At 36.5% G+C, this 22,252-nt stretch overlaps 1 protein-coding gene across 5 annotated transcripts in view; it reads right to left on the bottom strand.

Moving 5' to 3' along the window:
- LOC117323296 (thyroid receptor-interacting protein 11-like) overlaps nucleotides 1-18,385 on the bottom strand; it is a 49,945-nt gene extending 31,560 nt beyond the window's left edge. For 3 of the 5 annotated variants that reach the window (XM_033878434.1, XM_033878432.1, XM_033878435.1), the window contains exons 1-4: nucleotides 18,140-18,384; nucleotides 6,525-6,601; nucleotides 5,208-5,318; nucleotides 4,504-4,612 (exon numbers count right to left, since the gene is read on the bottom strand). In XM_033878434.1, coding sequence (XP_033734325.1) covers nucleotides 4,504-4,612; nucleotides 5,208-5,318; nucleotides 6,525-6,601; nucleotides 18,140-18,233 — 391 coding nt within the window. In that variant the 5' untranslated portion in view covers nucleotides 18,234-18,384. Of the gene's footprint in view, nucleotides 1-4,503; nucleotides 4,613-5,207; nucleotides 5,319-6,524; nucleotides 6,602-18,139 lie in introns of all 5 variants that reach the window. The other 2 variants (XM_033878430.1, XM_033878431.1) reach the window with 1 other exon arrangement.
- Between the last annotated feature and the right edge of the window lie 3,867 nt (nucleotides 18,386-22,252).

Below are 22,252 nucleotides of genomic sequence, written 5' to 3'. Positions count from 1 at the left end.
GATGCCCCCTATGGTAACCAAGTAGAAGTTTAGAATATTCCAATTTTATTAGCTTTATTAAGAGATGTAATTATGATTTTTCAAACAGGTACACACTGACACAAATGTAACACTAGAACAATACCAATTGTGAACCCGGTTGGTAAATTTTTTATGATTTTTCTTTTTTTAAACCACTGGAATAAGGCAAGGCTCTCCAATTTTGGCTTTAACTTTTTTTGCGAACATCTTATTTACTCTGGAAAAAATTAATTAAAAATAACTAAATATAAAATAAACTGCACATTTTCCTTACAAAGCTGCATCTCAAATAAAAACTGCACTTTTTTTTCAAGTGCTTTTGAAGTTTTTTTTAATCAAATATGACATTGGACAGAAGGACTGTTAGTCTGTTTTGTTTTGTAAGATCAAGCCATGAAGCCATTTATTTAATTAGCTATCAACCTGTTTCAACATGCCTATGTTTTATAACCAAAAAATGCTACAAAATTGTATCACCTCTGTGGGATCTTGTGAAACTGTAAGTTCACAAGAGGAGACTAAATTCCTTCATTCATAATATATAATTTCCATTTAAGTTCATGTGACCCCAAAACATTCAGCCTGGGTCATTTTCAGAATTAAATGTTTAGATATCTAGATCATGACCTTTTAATGTCCATATATAAATCAAGAACGACCCCTACATGTACACCTACGGTAAATAGTGGGACTTAAGTCAGTCTATGTAAATCGTGCAGACAGGTAGCGGAATAAAACAAGAGATCCCAGAGGGATCTTGGCGCCCACCATTGAATGATCTTTATAGGTTCCATGTCAGATTGATCTTTTCTCTACTTTTCCCTTCCTCTAAGTCTTACTAATCTGTGTAAATTCAGAAACAGCCCTCTAGTACTTTTCAAACAAGGGGAACCTATATATAAAATTTAAGATTTTGCGATAATGGCTGTCTGTTGTTTTCGGATTGGTCCCAAAATGCAACACCAGGGACCAAGGGGAACCTACATATGAAATTTGAGAAAGATCCCTTCAGTACCTTCTGTAAAATAGCGATAACAAACTTCAATTGGACCTAAATACGAAAATTTGAGAAAGATCCCTTCAGTACTTTCTGAGAAATAGCGATAACAAACTTCAATTGTAAAAATCTAAGATGGCTGCCTGTCGGCCATGTTGTTTTCCGATAGGTCTCAAAATGCAATATGCATAACTAGGCACCAAGGGAAACCTACATATGAAATTTGAGAAAGATCCCTTCAGTACTTTCTCAGAAATAGCGATAACAAACTTCAATTGTCAAAATCCAAGATGGCTGCCTGTCGGCCATGTTTGTTTTCCAATCGGTCTCAATATGCAATATGCATAACTAGGCACCAAGGGAAATCTACATATGAAATTTGAGAAAGATCCCTTCAGTACTTTCTCAGAAATAGCGATATTAAACTTCAATTGTCAAAATCCAAGATGGCTGCCTGTCGGCCATGTTGTTTTCCGATAGGTCTCAAAATGCAATATGCATAACTAGGCACCAAGGGAAACATACATATGAAATTTGAGAAAGATCCCTTCATAACTTTCTCAGAAATAGCGAAAACAAACTTCAATCGTCAAAATCCAAGATGGCTGCCTGTCGGCCATGTTGTTTTCCGATTGGTCTCAAAATGCAATATGCATAACTAGGCACCAAGGGGAATCTACATATGAAATTTGAGAAAGATCCCTTCAGTACTTTCTCAGAAATAGCGATAACAAACTTCAATTGTCAAAATCCAAGATGGCTGCCTGTCGGCCATGTTGTTTTCCGATTGGTCTCAAAATGCAATTTGCATAACTAGGCACCATGGGAAACCTACATATGAAATTTGAGAAAGATCCCTTCAGTACTTTCTCAGAAATAGCGATAACAAATTTCAATTATCAAAATCCAAGATGGCTGCCTGTCGGCCATGTTGTTTTCCGATTGGTCTCAAAATGTAATATGCATAGCTAGGCACCAAGGGGAGCCTACATATGAAATTTGAGAAAGATCCCTTCAGTACTTTCTCAGAAATAGCGATAACAAACTTCAATTATCAAAATCCAAGATGGCTGCCTATCGGCCATGTTGTTTTCCGATTGGTCTCAAAATGCAATATGCATAACTAGGCACCAAGGGGAGCCTACATATGAAATTTGAGAAAGATCCCTTCAGTACTTTCTCAGAAATAGCGATAACAAACTTCAATTGTCAAAATCCAAGATGGCTGCCTGTCGGCCATGTTGTTTTCCGATTGGTCTCAAAATGCAATATGCATAACTAGGCACCAAGGGGAGCCTACATATGAAATTTGAGAAAGATCTCTTCAGCACTTTCTCAGAAATAGCGATAACAAACTTCAATTGTCAAAATCCAAGATGGCTGCCTGTCGGCCATGTTGTTTTCCGATTGGTCTCAAAATGCAATATGCATAACTAGGCACCAAGGGGAACCCACATATGAAATTTGAGAAAGATCCCTTCAGTGCTTTCTGAGGATTAGCGATAACAAGAATTGTTTACGGACGGACGGAGGGACGGACGGACGGACGGACCACGGACCACGGACGCAGGGCGATTTGAATAGCCCACCATCTGATGATGGTGGGCTAAAAAATAAAATATACCAGCATTTTTTTGTAAAAATAAAATGTTTGGGTAGTGGATGCTTTTTAGACGGAGCAGTTCCTGGTAAAGTTAATTTCAGTCTATTCCATCTATGAGGTAATTTGCATAATGAATTTCTAATTTATATCCGCCACGTAAAGTTCACCATATGTTACTGGTCTGGGCAGATTTCCGTTTTGAGTTCTACGTGCCGCCAGTCTGCCAGCTATGAGGACCGCTGTATTGCTTGGCCATATTTCATTTAGGAACGTAAATCATTAATCCGTGTGTAAACCCTGCACCTACAGTAGTTAGGCAACACTATATTAGAGTTGGCATGTCCTACCAAATCAATATACAGAGTTCCACCTAGTAACTCCGATAAACACATCACTGCCGCATTTCTATATGAAACAGGTGCAAGAGTAATGCATAACCGGGTAGTCCATCAGGAAGTAGAGGAAGCTACAGGGCGTGGCAGAGACCCCCAAATAGTATACCGATTATATAGCAAGCATATTTACCATGCCACTATAGTGGAAACAATGTAAAGTCACTTCTCCTACAGAAATGTCCTGATATGAGTTATGATAAATTATATCTGTTTCATTGACTCTGCTGGGGTTTGAACCCAGGACCTCTGGCTTAGTACTCCTATGCTCAACCAATCGAGATAAAGAGATGTTCTCTCCAGCTAAGAGGTATATAATGGACAGTATCATTGGCTAAATCCTGATGATAATTCGGTACATTTTAACATTCATTCACCAACAAGAACATTAAATGTTATGGCAGCCTGAAAGATTTTATGGAAAATCTTGAATAAGAACTAACATGAACTTTGAACTTAAATAAAAGATACTATCCTAATTATGGTACACTCAGTATATTGGATATAGAAGTATGCTGGTCAGATTCATCATCAATTTTCAAGTTTAAAATGTGCGGCCATATTGAGATATTGAGTGCTCATTATTATCATGATTTGATTCTTGACCAAGAGAGAATAACACAGCACATCTTCTCTGTATGATAAATAATTAAATATATAATTTGAGTCTTAAGATGTAATTAGACCAGAAGAATAGTATTAATACAAGTACCTCCCTTGAAGAGAAGATGTAGTGATAATATAAGCGTAAACCCTGAAGTGATAATCTGCACAAGTTAGACAATTTCTGGCTGTTCGGTACCTTTCAAATTTTTCAAATTTGTCTTTGAAAATTATTGCCAACACAAAAAACTGGGATTGCAGTTTCATCACTTTGTTAGAGTTATAACATGTCAATTTCAAAATATACTTAAATATTTCACAATGTTCGGCTAAGAAAAATCGGGGCCATGAAAACACTGTAAATTGATCTAGCTAAGGTCTATATAAAATTTCTATAAAAATAATATCATACGTCAATTTAAACATTTCATTGAAGGATATGCTTTCCATAAGAATAGAAGTAGATATTTGATGCAATTTTTACAAAAAGTATCAGATGAAATCCTAACTTGTACAGAATATGCTTTTGACTTAATTTACTATAGGAACGCTACATTTACACTGCTCAATGTCACCATCATAAGTAAAAGAGATGTCCTGAGACATTTTCTTCTGGTTGGTAAGTTTGAGTGTGAATACATGTACTTTGGTATAGCACAACCTGTATTGGATTTTGGAAGCATGAAGTTTTGGTGACCCTGCCACATAATTATTTTTTTAATTGAATAAATGTAAAATTATTTCTTTGTCTGATGAACGTGACTGAGTGCATGAAGTCACAAAATTTCATGCTTGAAAAATCCAATACTTGTTGTGCTATACCAAAGTAAAAGTGATATTATCAATCATTCAGAAATATTCGACGAAGTAATATCTGACACACTGACCTGTACTGGAGTTAGCTTGTTCGGTGTGGCCTCCGTAGTCTGATGGTGTAGACAGTTGCTGATGCTGGAAAGCTTCCTGTTGTGACTGTTTCAGTGCATTTATCTCTTTCTGTTAAAGACAAAGAAATAACTGAAATCCTGTGTTAAGGCCAATATTGCTACAGGTATTGCTACAGGTATTGATGTATGTATTGTCTGTCATATGTGTCGAGAGTAACAATTTCATATGAAAATATTTTGAAATGCACATTTTCTTGTATATAGTGAAATCAAAGCCGCTTCTTGTATAAACCCTTTCACTTTGTAGGTAGTTAATACTTCAAATACCAATGTCAATATCAGTGACATAAGACAATGTTTGATGTACTGTCAATGCTTTCGTGAAGCTGAAGTCAAAATGTCTTTCACAGTTTTATGAACATTATTTCTATAGTAATTATAGTTTCTATATAGAACTTTCTAATAATGCTATTTCCAGTTTTTTCTGGGATTATTTTCTTAAGTCTTATACATATCTCCTTTAACATATAGCACAAATAACTTTTAAGTATCAAAATTTTCCTGGAGAAGAAATTGAAACGTAAGGAGAAGCCAGGAGCACAAAGGTTTTTCCCAGGATAAAGACTATCTTCGAGAATACTTCAGTCGTAAGTTTTGTCTGATTTCTCTTTGTGATAGGGAAAGTACGATCATACACATCTTACCTCCTTCTCCTCCAGTACTCCTCTGTATTGTGCTGAGATACTGTTGATCTGAAGCTCAGAAGACTCTGCCTTTTCTTCCAGTTCATGAATGATCTGTTTAAGTCGGCCACTCTGAAAATTGACATAAATTCAATTTATTATTATTCAATATGATTTATAAGAATTTTTTCTTGATAATATATATTCAATCAATTATATACAGCTGTGTAAAATGGGTTATGATTGACAAGTTCCTATGTTTTTTTGGTGTTATTTTTTTTTTTGGGGGGGGGGGGGGGGTATGGGCCCATTATTGACCTCAAGAGGCCTAGGCCTCTACACAAAATTCTGGTTGCAACATATTGAAGTACAAATATCCTTCAATTAGAATTTATTTAAGCACCTTAATCTTGTTATGTTTTTGTTATATCTTAACAAGAAACTCGGTATTATAACTAGCACATTTAAAAGACGGCGTTTTCAAATGAATATCTCCTGATGTTTTGTAGATCATTAACAAAAGATTTTCAGTTCAGTCCTCAAGGCCTTTCTGGCCCGGAACTTCAGTCTCTACAGATAATATGTTGTAGCTGTACCAGTTTGTAGTGCTATGTAAATATACAATTCATTGATGTTGTTTACCAATAAACATACGCCTGACTATAAATACTTCTCTAACAAAGACTGTGACATTCTTCTAATCTAGAGAACTACTTCAGGCTTTAAAAACCTCTACACAGGAAAACCTTAAGAGATGGAATATTGTGAACCTATCTAAACTGAACAAAGTAAAACCAGATGTTTGTCTAATGTGAACAAAAGCATGACTAAATAATATAAATAAGCCAGTAAGTAAAATTTCTTTGAACTTACTTGACCTTTTACTTAGAGGTGACAGTATAATATTGACTTAATGACACTATTTCTTTCCTAGACAATCAAAAACCTCAAAGAACAACCAGCTGAGCTTGTAAATTTCTTAAAGATTTTTTAAAATGTGCATGGCTATGTGAATCTATCGAAGCAGTCTACTACATCAAATCAGAGCACCCAGAAAATATATTTCTACATTAGCAAAAAAGGTCACACAGAAATGAGAAAATACTTTAAATAACATGACCAACATATGAAAGTTTAAATTGTCTTGCTCAATATGGAGCATAAAATGAAAGTTATCCAACAGGTTTGCAGTTTAAAAAGTTGACTTTGTCAAGACGGGCACTAAAGTCAAGAAAAAGTTATATATAGATCTTTGCCTAACTGTGACGTAATTCTCATGAGCGCTGTACAAACATGGCAGGACAAGAACTCGAGGACATTTATTTAGTATCCACTTACCTCATTTTTCTGCGCAGTTATAACAGCTTGGCACTCTGTAATCTTTTCCTGTGCGATCCTCAGCTCTGTAGCATGATCTGTAGAGCAAACAAGTTAAAGTAGATAAATTTGTACAAGCACCTGCCAGGCCTACATCCTTTTATGGCAAGCTAAGATAATAAATAGGCAGAAATGATAAGTGGACAGTGCGCCCAATTGTTGAACTCTAAATCTCCTGTAGATTGTCAGCCATGCTGGTACTGACTGTACACAATATATCATGTACGGTTGTACAACAATACCCAGTATTTTAATTTTACCGACTTCATATCATCTGACAGTTCGTGAAAGTGATTAGATTCACGAGAAATTTTTATACCCAAAAGTTTGTGAACAATACTCCACAATTAATCAAAAGTATTCAATTTGAAAAAAAAAAAAAAGCTTTCAAAACTATTACCGTAATAGCTTTTCCTTTTAAAAGTCTAGGTAATAAAATTGATTGGTATATCAGCTTTCTATATCCTTGAGCCTGTAATTACGTATACTTTCAAACATTTGGAAATGTAACTCAACGACCACAATTCAACACACTATTGTTAGAAAGTAAACAGACACCAACAGAGACATTCAATAAAATTAAGAACTTTTTAACTAGTGCACCAGCAAGATCTAGCCAAATAAGTCTTACCTCTTCGAATTTTCAACCCTGGAACTCGTGGACGCCAAACACATATTTTAAAATATTTTTTCACTGAAGTCAATAATTCCAGTTCTTTAATGTCAATATTAGTATATACTGCTCTGATCACCTTAATGAAATGAAATTGTTAAATTTTTCTAACAATTCAAACATTATTGAATTTCAAAAGTCTGTTGAGTCGATTTTGAAATCCTGCCGAGTCTGCCGCGTTACCTGCCCAACTCTCCAAAGCCTGGGGCTCCAGGTGAACTGCGGCTTGTGCAAACAAGTAATATCAGCCAATATAGAGCCCTAAATTTTAGTCTCCACATAACATATGACAAGACCCGGGATAAATCTCATAATGCCACGGTAACCAAGCGGCTCTCGACCAACCCGCGTCCGCAGAGTGGCTTATGGGTTAGATAAGGTACAGACTGATAAGCTGAAATGCGGCCCTCAAAAGTGGGGACGTGCTATATAGAGATGATTCATTCACAGTGGGATTGTTTTATCAATATTATACTATTTATTTTTGACCAATCGCTATGCAGCATGATGTAATGAAGAGCCAATTAATAGCTAGAGCTAACAAACTGAACATGAAAAGTAAGCATGTGGTCCCCTAGAGTTGTCCCAGTTACTGAAATTTGTTCAAATACTGGAAAAATCGAAAAGTAATATATCCAGTCTGACTTGGTTCAACTGGCAAAGTATTGAAGGGCGTGTCCCATATGTACATACAGCTTATGACCCTGGACAGACAAAACAAAACATACATATTTGCCAAGAATATGTGTTTGAGCTTCCATCAAGTTCCTTAATACATCATGTGACATAATATTCATTTTGTACACAATGTTAACCTTTCTGTATATACAGCGGAGATATTCAATACCGTGTAAACCATACAATATTTTAATCAAATAAACCTTCCTAAATCAAACAGTTCTGATAGCTTTACACAAAGGCAGAACTTCCTCTCCTAGGTCATTATACAGGACTTTTGCCACTCTGACCAATTAACATGATGCTAATCTTTGGGAGGAAACATGAGGTCACGATTTAAATATAGATTTGGTACATGCACAAATAGCCATGTCACATTTTCACTCTCTCTTACATTACCAGGTACATGTATATGTTTACCTAACCTGTAGAAACTGGAAACAAGTTTGATGTCCCTACAATAGCCAAGGGGTCATAGGAGGATGTAAATCAAGGCAACACCAATGAATGGAAAACAGAGAAAGAAAGGAAAGCCAGGAAGGAGGGAAAGACAGAAGGAAAGAGAGGCAAGGAGAGAAGGAAAAGACAGAATAGAAAGAGAGGCCAGGAGAGAAGGAAAAGATAGAAAGGAAATAAAGACCAGGAGAGAAGGAAAAGACAAAGGAAAAAGGTAAGGAAAGACGGAAAAGACAGAAAAGAAAGAGAGGCCAGGAGAGAAGGAAAAGACAGAAGGAAAAAGAGGCCTATAGAGAGATGGAAAAGGCAAAAGGAAAGAGAGGACAGGAGGGAAGGAAAAGACAGAAGGAAAAAGAGGCCTATAGAGAGATGGAAAAGGCAAAAGGAAAGAGAGGCCAGGAGAGAAGGAAAAGACAGAAGGAAAAAGAGGCCTATAGAGAGATGGAAAAGGCAGAAGGAAAGAGAGGCCAGGAGAGAAGGAAAAGACAGAAGGAAAGAGAGGCCAGGAGAGAAGGAAAAGACAGAAAAGAACAGATAAGATCCAAAGTGTTGCTATGGGGACAGCAGACCTATTTTAGTGTCTTCAATGTCCCCTGAAGTAGACAAAGAGGAAAATTTTAGTCATTTCCTACATATATATAGCTATGATCATCAAATGGATATGGTGGGCCTTCTTCATGGGCTCTCCAATGCCTTACTATAATTTAAAGAAGACTTCAGAGACACCAGCCCCCTGACCTAGCCAGACGCACCTCAATTAGTCGCCTCTTAAGATATGCAGCAAGATACAGCAGGCATATTCTCTACCTGTTCACCAATGTGTATAGGTAACCATGTACCATATCTTTTACATGTATGTAAGCTGCAGATTTGTAAGGCAACTTTCAATTCTCAGGATTAAATATGTACATACAAAAAAAATGTATAGAAATTTCCAATATCATAACAAAGTTTTACATCCATAATGAGGCTGAATTGTGGCATAAAAATGTCAGATAGATTTTTTTGTGAAAATTAGTTACACACCAACAATGAACATCGATGTATACATTACGGTCATGGTTGAATTAACTCACACAACTTTTTAAACAGAGTTGTCTGATGCAGAGGCTTGCAGTACTTCAACTAACCCAGGATAACATCTACCCAAATTTCCTGTATATTAACTGTAATCAACTCAAACTTTCAACAACTGAAATCTTATAAAACTCTCATAATATATTATACCCAACACTTTTAACAGGGGTGCTTCTGAAGTACAGATTTGACTTCAGGATCTTTGGATTTGTACATTTTAAACAAATTTGGACATGCTGTTTGATTGTAGAAGTGTCATCCTGCAGAAAGAAACTGGGAAACTTGACAACTATGCTGTCAAAAAAGGGTGTATCGACTAGCAAAAACATCTCCAACCTTCAAAAAAGGGTGTATCGACTAGCAAAAACATCTCCAACCTAACTTTTGAAGAATGCTTCTTCTTCAACACGTATTGTCAAAACAGTAGAGAGTCAAGTGGCAAATTCTGCTAATACCTATCAAAACAGCGTTTGACCTCAGTGAACTTGACTTTACATCTGTTTGCCCTTTCAGATTTAAATTTTCCAGATATAGGGAACATTCCTGGGTGAGCAACAAATTCTGTCAAATAAAACTTTGGTTATATCACAAAGTTGGACTGGGACAGTGCTAAATTCCAGACTGAGCATGATTGATGCCAATCTGACAACATAAGCTATTCAAAACAGGCAAGTTTAAAATGAAAGGGATTGACCGTTAAAACCAAATTCAAACCGAGACAAGTTGATTGACTACAGAAGTATCCGAGCCCAATAAGACCAGGATGTGTGCAGTACTGTGTAATCCTGTGTGGACAGGCCAGGGGTAACACCCACCATGACTGTCAAAACCTGGACTGTATTTATGCACAAGTTTTTGCCTATGGTAAGCTGAACAGAATTGAAACTAGACAATTACTCCAAATTGTGACAAAGCAAAATATAGAAAAAAAAAAAAAGAAAAAAAAATGCAAAAAAAAATATAAGGGGCTGTGAGAAATGACACATCATGGATATATGAAAAGACTCTGCTATTTAAAAATGTTAGATTCATAGATTTCTTGATAATTCATTAGCAACCGCCAAGCAAGCTTGGTATTTGATATTTTATGTAATTTCATCAAACATATGGGAGAGATAAGAATTTTAAAAAGTGAGACATGTTTTGGAAACAGGATCTTTTGTAACGTACTCTGCCACTTCTTGTAAAACAAGTAAAATCTATTTCTAATAAAATGAAACATGTTATCAGATGTTTAGTGTTTATCTAGATTGTGGATATCTGACCAGGAATTGGTATATATATCTTTAAGTTAAATCAGTAAAAAAAACTATATACTTTATAACTGAACTTTAAACCAAGAAGGAAAAAAAATATTCACAATTTTTTGTATTTTTGATATATCATTTTGTACAAAAGGTCATTTTTTCATTAGATTGTTTGAAGCATTATTTTCTTCTCCAGAAAATCCAATAGATTGTATAGCAATATATCTTTCAGTATTATCAGGTCTAAATGTATACATATCTTATCTTTGTTCCCATACCAAACATGGGGACATCAACTAGTTTTTGGTAAAAGCCAATCAATAACTAAGTATTTTTGGAGAATACCTACTAAAGAACATGGTCTAGTCTGGCTTGGGACCAGACAAACGAGACCAGATCTAGACCAGGCGGAGAAAGATCAGAAGAGACCAGACCAGAAATTGGGACCAGACCAATAAGACCATATACACCTGGCCAAACCACACCAGAGCAGACCAATTAGACTATACACACCTGACCAGACCGATAAGAACACACCAGACCACACCAGACCACATAAAACTACGTCAGACTACACCAGGTCATACCAGACCATATCAGGTCATACTAGCCCACACCAGGTCATACCAGACCACACCAGACCACATCAGGTCTTACCAGACCATATCAGGTCATACCAGACCACACCAGGTCATACCAGACTACACCAGACCACACCAGACTACACCAGACTACACCAGGCCACACCAGGCTACACCAGACCACATCAGGTCACACTAGACAACACCAGATGACATCAGGCCACACCAGACCACACCCCACACCAGACCATACCAGACCACACCAGACTACACCAGACCACACCAGCCTACACCAGGTCATACCAGACCATATTAGGTCATACCAGACCACACCAGGTCATACCAGACCACATCAGGTCATACCAGACCAAACCAGGTCATACCAGACCACATCAGGTCATACCAGACCACATCAGACCACACCAGACCATACCAGACTACACCAGACCACACCAGACTACACCAGGTCACACCAGACTACACCAGACCACACCAGACCACACACCAGACCACACCATGTTTTATAGACTGTTTGACCTGGGTGACCATGTCCAGGTAAACAAATCAATGCCCAGTAATATAATTTATAATCAAGCATGTGGACATCTTTATGTCCTCTTGTTAGACTGAGGATTTGTACATCACAGTTTCAGCAGTTTCAACAGAAGCACATTAATACATTCTGACCAAGCATGTGCACAGGTTTTGTGTCTCCAGGTAAAAAATCAATAACTGTGCAAACTTATTAAAGAAGGAAGTACTCCATTCTCTCAAGATCAATGATATAATCAACAGCCACGCCTATTCACTGCACATTCATGACAAATAGACTAGTGGACAGAAAAAAATCACAGTTCACAAAATAAATTCTCAGGTATAGCAATATTTTCGCCTTTAAATTACAAAAGTGAAATGAGATATTGGACAGGTTAGAAGTAGAAAAAGTTTTGTCTTTGAACAGTGGTTATAATGGGGTAGAAGGAGATATGGAGACAAACTCAAGCCTAGACAATGATAAATGTGTCCCGCGCACACAGGGCGTTGGGCTACCATAATTCCTCAGTTGACAGGCTGAACCAGCGGCCTCAACTGATAAGCTGAGGGAGAGTATGCTATACAAACTTCCAACTTTGTGAAGTCCTATACTGGTAAATTGACTTTTTCAAGCAGATAAGTAAAAATAACATATCGATTAATAATACACACACACATTAAAGTTAATCATAAATTTGTCACAGAGACAACCCATTCAAAGGACAAAAATTTTACTTGTAGAAGCAAGTTTGTGGTTGTCATTTGTTCCTGGAGTAACAATTTATAACTATAAAATCTATTGAAGGAATGACAAATTGTACACCACCAGAGAGGGCGAGTGATATACTGTTATAACAGAAGATTTTTATCTAATGTCATGTTACATCATGTTCTTTACAGCTTTCCACGTACCATATATACTGTAACCCTCATTATACTGCCACCAGTTAAAGGGGTACGGCATTATATAGAGGGAGACGTAAAAATATTAGCAAAATGGATATATGCTGATGGTAGGAAAGGTGGCAAATAAAATGATAGGATTTAGTTTTTAGGTTTAACGTCTTTCCTCAAGTAAATAGTAAATTTGTACCCAAGATGAAATTTATACCTGTTCCAGAATACTATGCATGAACTTATTTTTGCGCACTCATATCTTAGCGCTCCGAAGTATTGTAGACTTAGCACACTCTTGAATTTGCGCAATCGTCATAAGAATATTTCTAAATTATCGGTAATACACTTTTCTAAAAAGTAATACATCAATGCTCATAAAAAAGGGTTTTACGTCTTTCTTTTAGTAAATATTTGCACCAAAGATTAAATTCATACCAGATCCAGAATAATACTGATATAAATCAAAGTTCGAAAAAAAAAAAAACTTGGAAAAGTGCTGACAGATTTTTTTTCTCAAAAACATGCATTGTGAGTTTTATCATCACAAAATATGCCATTATCATGCATGGAAACAGAATATACTTTACTTGTAATTTAGTCTGGTTCGGAATATATACCATAAACTTGTTATATATCAAGTATTTAGAGAAGATTAATGCGCTACATGACTCCTAATCCTATTTATCACATTTTAACAACAATTTTTTTCATCTAAATGAAAATAACACCTGGATCTTGATCGTTCGTTCTAATCAATGAAATTTGGCAAGTCATCAACTTCCTGTTTAGCAGGGCCGGGAGTGTCGTAAGGAAATGTTGAGAAAACTTACAGAAGCTTCCTTCACTACATACTACATCTGAATATCTTAAGACATTGCTTTACTCAGTACTTCACATAGGAAATTGTAATTAATGCAGTTTCATTATACTAGAACTACAGAAGCTTACTCAGAGACCATGAGGTCATCTTTTTACGTCATTAACCACATTTTGGAAGCAAATCTCTTATTGGTCAATAGATATATTTACTAAGCAATTACAATGATCAGAATTAGGCTCACCTGAATGTGACAGGTCACAGAACCTTTACATTTAGGCATTTGTTTATTCCTTTTATAATCGTATTTGATTAAACAGTCTGAATATAGTAATTTATTGTCAATTCAACTTGCCTGTCATCTTTATCTAAAATCACCTCTAAAATAACTTATTTTGAAAGTAAGCCTTTTATAATTATTGGTAAATATTTAATAATGACGATTCATCAGAATTGGGTTCAGATTAATATGACCATGATCACTGTCCCTTCAGATGTTCAAGCATAGCATATAGCATTAATTTAATAAACAGATGATTTTAATGAGACTGAAAAATGAAATTAATCACCATCAATACACAAGCTATAGTATCAAAATTAACACAAGGCTATTATAATTCTGTTATGTAGCGGGCATCAGGTAATCCAATTTATTATACACGACCAACTATCAAAATAATTCACACAAGAATTCCACGGAAGTGAATGTGTCACCTACACAGAAATTTGGATGATTACAGAGTTATCAAAAGGAAACAATTTTTTTTTATTTTTAGTAGCAATGACCTTGACCTTCAGCCTTTGGGTCTGAAAAGCCATCCCATTACAAGCACTTTTGGTAAAGAAGGTCTGTATGAAATTTGGGTTCGATTAGACAAAGGAAAGTCGAGATATCGCACGGCAAACTCTACTGCGGCATCCGCCGCCTACATTATATATTGTGATCCCAATATGTCTCATGCTTTTGCAGGCGACACATTAAGAAATTAACAACTGGGGTGGAAAAGAACATAAGACATGCCTCAGGGTAGGGGTGATCCTGTACATATCATGGTCACCATAGAGGTGTCCGGGTAGGGGTGATCCAGTATATATCATGGTCACCATAGAGATGTCAGGGTAGGGGTGATCCAGTACATATCATGGTCACCATAGAGGTGTCAGGGTAGGGGTGATCCAGTATATATCATGGTCACCATAGAGGTGTCAGGGTAGGGGTGATACAGTACATATCATGGTCACCATAGAGATGTCAGGGTAGGGGTGATACAGTATATATCATGGTCACCATAGAGATGTCAGGGTAGGGGTGATCCAGTACATATCATGGTCACCATAGAGGTGTCAGGGTAGGGGTGATCCAGTATATATCATGGTCACCATATAGGTGTCAGGGTAGGGGTGATACAGTATATATCATGGTCACCATAGAGATGTCAGGGTAGGGGTGATCCAGTATATATCATGGTCACCATAGAGATGTCAGGGTAGGGGTGATCCAGTACATATCATGGTCACCATAGAGGTGTCAGGGTAGGGGTGATACAGTACATATCACGGTCACCATAGAGGTGTCAGTGTAGAGGTGATCCAGTACATATCATGGTCACCATAGAGGTGTCAGGGTAGGGGTGATACAGTACATATCACGGTCACCATAGAGGTGTCAGTGTAGAGGTGATCCAGTATATATCATGGTCACCATAGAGGTGTCAGGGTAGGGGTGATCCAGTATATATCATGGTCACCATAGAGATGTCGGGGTAGGGGTGATACAGTATATATCATGGTCACCATAGAGGTGTCAGGGTAGGGGTGATCCAGTACATATCATGGTCACCATAGAGGTGTCAGGGTAGGGGTGATCCAGTACATATCATGGTCACCATAGAGATGTCAGGGTAGGGGTGATCCTGTATATATCATGGTCACCATAGAGGTGTCAGGGTAGGGGTGATCCAGTACATATCATGGTCACCATAGAGATGTCAGGGTAGGGGTGATCCAGTACATATCATGGTCACCATAGAGATGTCAGGGTAGGGGTGATCCTGTATATATCATGGTCACCATAGAGGTGTCAGGGTAGGGGTGATCCAGTATATATCATGGTCACCATAGAGGTGTCAGGGTAGGGGTGATCCAGTACATATCATGGTCACCATAGAGATGTCAGGGTAGGGGTGATCCTGTATATATCATGGTCACCATAGAGATGTCAGGGTAGGGGTGATCCTGTACATATCATGGTCACCATAGAGGTGTCAGGGTAGGGGTGATCCAGTACATATCATGGTCACCATAGAGGTGTCAGGGTAGGGGTGATCCTGTACATATCACGGTCACCATAGAGGTGTCAGGGTAGGGGTGATCCAGTACATATCATGGTCACCATAGAGATGTCAACTATTCACTGTTTTAACAAATTGGTGTTATAAAAAAACCATATTCCATCTTTTCCTTTGTAAAAAATTACCTGGGAAATCATCAATCATTGATCAATGGGAAGTTCATCATTCACCCTCCCAGTGTCTGGGAAGTTAATCATTCACATCATTTCAAAACCTGGCAGCCCAGCGGTCTATCAAGATGATAAAGTAATTAGTGTCAACCCCTGAGTGTCATATCAAAACTTTGTGTTGAAGAATGTAAATAAAGTTTTTGACAAAGAACCAAGATATTAAACAAAAATACATCAATCTCAAGTACATAACTGAAATAATATTCATGATTTTACCAAACAAATTTTCTGTTTGACTATCCATTCGATCATGTGTACTCACGTTTGGTCTTACCAGGGGTATCTATACTTTTTTAATGAGCAAAGGGAAGTAATCAGTATCAGTACTAGTGCATTAAATTGATTCCTTGGTATCGCTTCACCAGTGACCATTATTACACAATGCAGGTTAACTATGAAATTATTACACCTCTAGTATATCATTAATACAGAACTTATCTGTAAATTATATATATGTTATGAATTAATGATGGCCTATATATATAAATTTAATAATTAACAAAAGTATCAATGCATGGCCTAATATTTCCTTTTGTTCTTCCTTTCGCTTCCATTTTATAGCAATACATGTACAGTGTGACACTAAACGCAATAATACCTCTAGATCTCCACAGTCTTTAATGATATGATTTTTTTTTCATGTAAACTTTTTATAATGAGGTTTGAGTGGTGATATAAAAGATGAACTTTGACAAATAGGTTATTATATGATTTGAATGACATATTTGCGAATTCATTATTTGAATGACTTTTGCAAATGATGATCTATCAGAATAATGGACATGCAAGGCTCATATAATGGTAACCAATAGCTTGGCTGCCATCCAGAATTGTTACTTTTGCAAAAATAATCGCGAGGGATTTGAATTCATGATTGATTCTCCTTGCGTTTTAACACGAAAAAATAAATGCCACAGGTAATATAAGCGAGTTACAGTAATTGATATTCAGAGCAAGAAAGAGATAAGATTTAACAAATATTGCAATGTATTGGAATATCAATGACACCAGGTATCTCGGAGGTCTCAATGACCTGGACTAGCATTGCAGTAATTTAACCTTTAAGCCTCTGACCCTTTCCATGGTCTACCTAAGCAGTACAGACCTGATACAGTACCATATATCCCACATGTATGTGATGTCTAGCACTTCACTGACATCAGAGGTATTCTTTGGTGTGTTCATATTGACTTATGCATTTTACCTCTGGTGTATACTTAACCTTCAATGTTCAGACCTACGTGTAAATTGACATTTTCACACTTACAATATTTAATGTGACATTTTTTTGGTGCCATTATATTGACTTTTTATACATTGCAGTGCAACCAAATATTAAAACGTTGTGCAATGGACACAAAAAAACCCAGATTACTTTTAATTAAAAGACAAAACATATCCATGTCAACAAAATTATTTTATATATATGTCAGCTTCTTTCCCTTGTGTCACGCATAAAATATGCACTATCTCTAGTCGTCCCTGAATACATAGAAGAATGGATCTGTGCTTTTACACCTATAGTCTATATGTATACTATACTTTTTTATTATACATGTAGGTTATGGTTTTTGCAAATTTGGTGGGCCATATATACATATTAATAATATATATCTATATAGAGAGCTCAAACCTAGGATTGGCTTTCCCAATAATGGCTTCTGTGTACTGTTATAAGTCTACAAAACTGTCAAATGACTTGTTGTTGTGATCAGGGGAAAACTTAACTTGCAATCACTGAATCAGTGTCAAACAGTCAAATGTCGATGGACAACTGTTAGCTAATGGCATATATCGCAAGACTATGTGAAGTGTAAGAAGACATTTTACCACGGGGAGCCATAAGCATCAACCACATGCAGATCTATCGAGGGTAAGGATTGGTCAACATGGACAGACGGGCATGTCACGAAAAAATTTGTGGGTCGAGTTGACTTACCAATGTTGGACAGTTGATTGTTGACATATTTGTTTATGCTTACAGACAGCATTTTGATGCGAGTTATTATGACATTTAATGATTCATGAATAACTAAACATTCCTTACACTTACACAATTCATAATATAACATAAGAAACGTATTGTAAACCGTACCACTAATTTCTTCGGTACCCTCTGTCAAAATATCTTTCGTCAAGTTGGACAGCTGACCCGTCAGGTTTGATAAACTTCCGCCTATCCATGACATTCTCGGTTTTTGCTACGTGATAAGAAAATGCCAACGGACCATTATTTATCTCCTACTCATCTATATATCGGAGTTGTGACTTATATTCTGTCATGACGACAAAGTTGATTCGAAGCAACGATGTGCCAACACGACGGTCGCCATCTTCTTTCAGGAACAGGAAATCGGCACAGAAGAGCATGCTGGGTATAATATTGAACACTCATCGTCTGCTACACGTTGCCCAGCAAGCACAGCCTACACCAGCATAAGGCTAGGTTTTGTTTAAATCCACGATAAGAATAAAGAAACACAGCAAAACAAGGATGAAATGAAAATACTTTGATATGCATATATTTAAAGGAGAAACAATCATTGTATTTTGACTCGGTAATATGAAAGGCCGTTCATGTCAAAAACGAGATACATTTAACGCGTTAAGCTTTAACGCGTAAAACACATTTAACGCGTTAAACATAACATTTAACGCGTTAAGTCTTAACGCGAAAAGCTTTAACGCGTTAAAGCTTAACGCGTTAAATGTTTTCATGGAATTTTAACGCGTTAAATTTGTTACTTAGCTAGCATTTAACGTGATAAACAGCTTCATTCGTTTAACGCGTTAAAAGTCGTAGCTTTTGTTTTAACGTGTTAAAATGACTAAAATAACAGACCAATCGAATTCCTTGTATCTACTATGTATTTCAAGGACCAACAGTATGGCTGCCAGAGCCAGTTTTCTGGAGAGAATTGACTCTACCGTCAGCTATTGCTATCGTAATTATTGTTGTTATCTTTTAAATAATTTACTACTGTTTACTTTTATATTTAAATTCTAATCGTGTGTTTATATTTGCCAGTTGTAGGAATATTTACTGTCATCAATGTTGCCATGGCAGCCGACCAGATAGGCGAACTATCGACAAATACTTGTAGTAGGCTGATGGATGTTGGAGTGATAAATACAGTTTTCTGTACACTGCATTTATAACATGGTATATTGTGAGATGTTCTGTATTATCTACGGAAGAGCATTAGGGCCATGTCGAAATTTCGAGTTATTATCTCGAAATTTCGAGTTATTAACACGAAAAAATGAATTTATTTTTTTTGCTTCATGGCCCTAATGCTCTTCCGTAATTATCTCATCAATGTTCATAGATGACAAAACTACCATATCCCAGAACAAAATGCCACCTTCGTGTCGGTGAGTGCATACACAACTCGGAACGTCAGTAAACAATGTGACGTCATCAGAATGTACCAGTTACAGTAATGTACAACAATGTATCTTACAGACCTTCATGAATACAAAAATGACCAAAAGAATGAAGCACAGTGAAAGAGGAAAAAGAAATTGTTGATTCATTGCACAAATTGATTATTTTGATACGGTCTCTGTTTAAATCGGTTTTCAGAGATATCAACATTCTTTTTGACGTGTTGATATTCTGTCAACGCGTACTGTAATATTCTGTCATTAAACTGTTTCCCTGAAGAACTTTCATCCGAATGCTGATGCAAGGGTGCAACTGATTGGTTAATCTGATAAAGTTTAACGCGTTAAGATTTAACGCGTAAAAATGATTATGAACGTGATAAAACTGTCTTTAACGCGTTAAATGAGAACTACATTTAACGCGTTAAATGTTTACATTTAACGCGTTAAGCTTTAACGCGTTAAACACATTTAACGCGTTAAATGTTATGTTTAACGCGTGCGTTAAATGTGTTTAACGCGTTAAAGCTTAACGCGTTAAATGTATCTCGTTTTTGACATGAACGGCCTTTCATACGGTAACTACGAGAAAAGTTAGAAACATGGAGGAAAACAAGACCCCTAATTCTATCTTTTGGATCTCCTGAAAGCAAAAAATCGTTCTTTAAAAACATCAGTAAACTGAAAACTCAAATTAAGGAAGATCCGGATAAATAACGACCTAACGAAAAGAGAAGAGGAAAGCTAAGAAGCAAAAGTGAAGGAAAGCAGGAAATCGGGGAAATAAATCTATCGAGGTACAAGGAGGACCACCGTGAAATCGAAAATTTGTACGACTTGTAGCCAAAAAAGAATCAGTAACTGAGTTAAATGATTTAGTTCTATACGGAACCGCGAAAACGGCAAACGAAGTAAAAAAAATAAGCACAAACCATTAATGCATGTTCACGAACGGAGATAGAATCTACACTTACTAAAAAAAAAAAAGGGGGGGGGGGGGGGGGGGGGGGGACTTAAATGTTGAATTGTACAAGAAAAAAACAACAAATGTCGTGGGAATAGTAGAGCAGGAAATGAATATCTGCCAGTAGATGTTTACAAACGCAAACGGTTTTAGAAGTGTGCAAAATTATTTAAAATCCAGCCAAAGGTTTCGGTAATATATGCATAATACAATGTACATCTTCATGTATTGTGGAGAAGGCCTTAGTAATGTTGTAATAAATTGTGCCTAATCTTTTATGCTCTTGAAGCCATAAAATATGTTTAAATCAGAGTAATAAAGCCCCCCCCCCCCCAACCACCAACCACAAAAAAACAACAACAAAAAAACAAAAAACAAAAACAATGAAAAAAAAAAAAAAACGAGATACACATGCATTCAACAAGTCGGAACCAAGTGTAGATGGTTTTGATGTATTTTCCTTCGAGAGGAGCGACACAATTGAAAAAAAACCAGTGTATTGAATCAACGGAAGAGACTGCATAATATGCTTCTTTCCTATCAAACACACACATTCCTGGTTCCAAAGACAATTCATACAAATTTAAAAAAATAGATTTATTTTACAAAGGAAAGGAAAAAGAGGTAAAAAATGAACCTTTCTCTATTATATTGTATAAAATCTTTGGCGTACAAATCATTAATTTTTATAAAGGATAAAAAATAATATCCTGTATGCCTTTTGGACAACCTTTGACAGGTGGACTTCTTAAGTCTGATAAGGTCTGCTGCATTCTTTACATTATGTTCTAATTCCTTTAGATTCAGAATATATATACATGTGTGTACTTGACGTTCTTTTGAAATCCAATATTGGAAATTGTGAAATTAAGTGAATTATGGGGCTATCGAATCTTCCTCTCCCTAGATTTCAACATTTCTCTTCACCTGTTTTGAGTTCCCTCTGTCAAATATCAACGCTTTACTTTAGGCCCCTAGCGTCACCGGCGAGTCCCAGAAGCCGATGACACGACTGTAGAAATTAATGATACCTCCGCAACAATGTTGTGATGGGAGGAGGGGGTGTCAGCTTGTCAGTCCGTCCGTAGTCGAATTTGTCCGCTGACAATTTTGTCGGCTATGCATTCCCTCCGGTTTTAATGAATATAAAAACTAATGTGGGAAACCGATAATGTAGGGAGTTGTGCCCCCTGAATTAATTTTGCATTTCAACCCCTTTTCATAGATTTATGCCCTTTTATGAAAATTGAATTTAAGTTGTCCGGCTATGTATTCAGTTTACAACGGATCTTCTTAAAATCATTGACCACCTTACGAGGGCTGATTGGTAAGTTGTGCGTCTCATATTGAAGGATTTGAATTTTGCAGGACATATTGTATTATTTTTCAACAGAATCCCCTTCAGTATACAGTATATACAATTTTGCTCGTATATTCCAAATGTCCTATAGTCAGAAGGCCCATTAGCCCTAAGGCCTGATAACAATGACACTGTGAATGATACAAACCTTTATTTTATAAGCAGATATTGTTTATGTCTAAATTCATTTACTTATTAATTTACATTTTATATCTTTTTAAAGCAATCCGTGATTCTGACCTGTTTCTTTACTGATACTATCTCGACATAGGATTCGAATGACTAAATGCCACTGAACAGTTCCTGTGGGGAGTTCTCAGTTGAATATATAAATCTACACAGAATTTCAACACATTGATATGTAGTTTCAGATCTAACAGTTTCATTATTTCACATACAACTGAATCGTCATCTGACTCATCACTTGTGTCATTTTAATTAATTTTAGCGTTTTCTGGAAACAAATGCATCCAAGTGAGCATTATATCAAAATGAAT

This window comes from Pecten maximus, chromosome 3, assembly GCF_902652985.1.
Source record: "Pecten maximus chromosome 3, xPecMax1.1, whole genome shotgun sequence".
NCBI classification, from domain to species: Eukaryota; Metazoa; Mollusca; class Bivalvia; order Pectinida; family Pectinidae; genus Pecten; species Pecten maximus.
The sequence above is the reverse complement of the archived record's forward strand: the minus strand, read 5'-3'. Positions and strand labels throughout refer to the sequence as shown.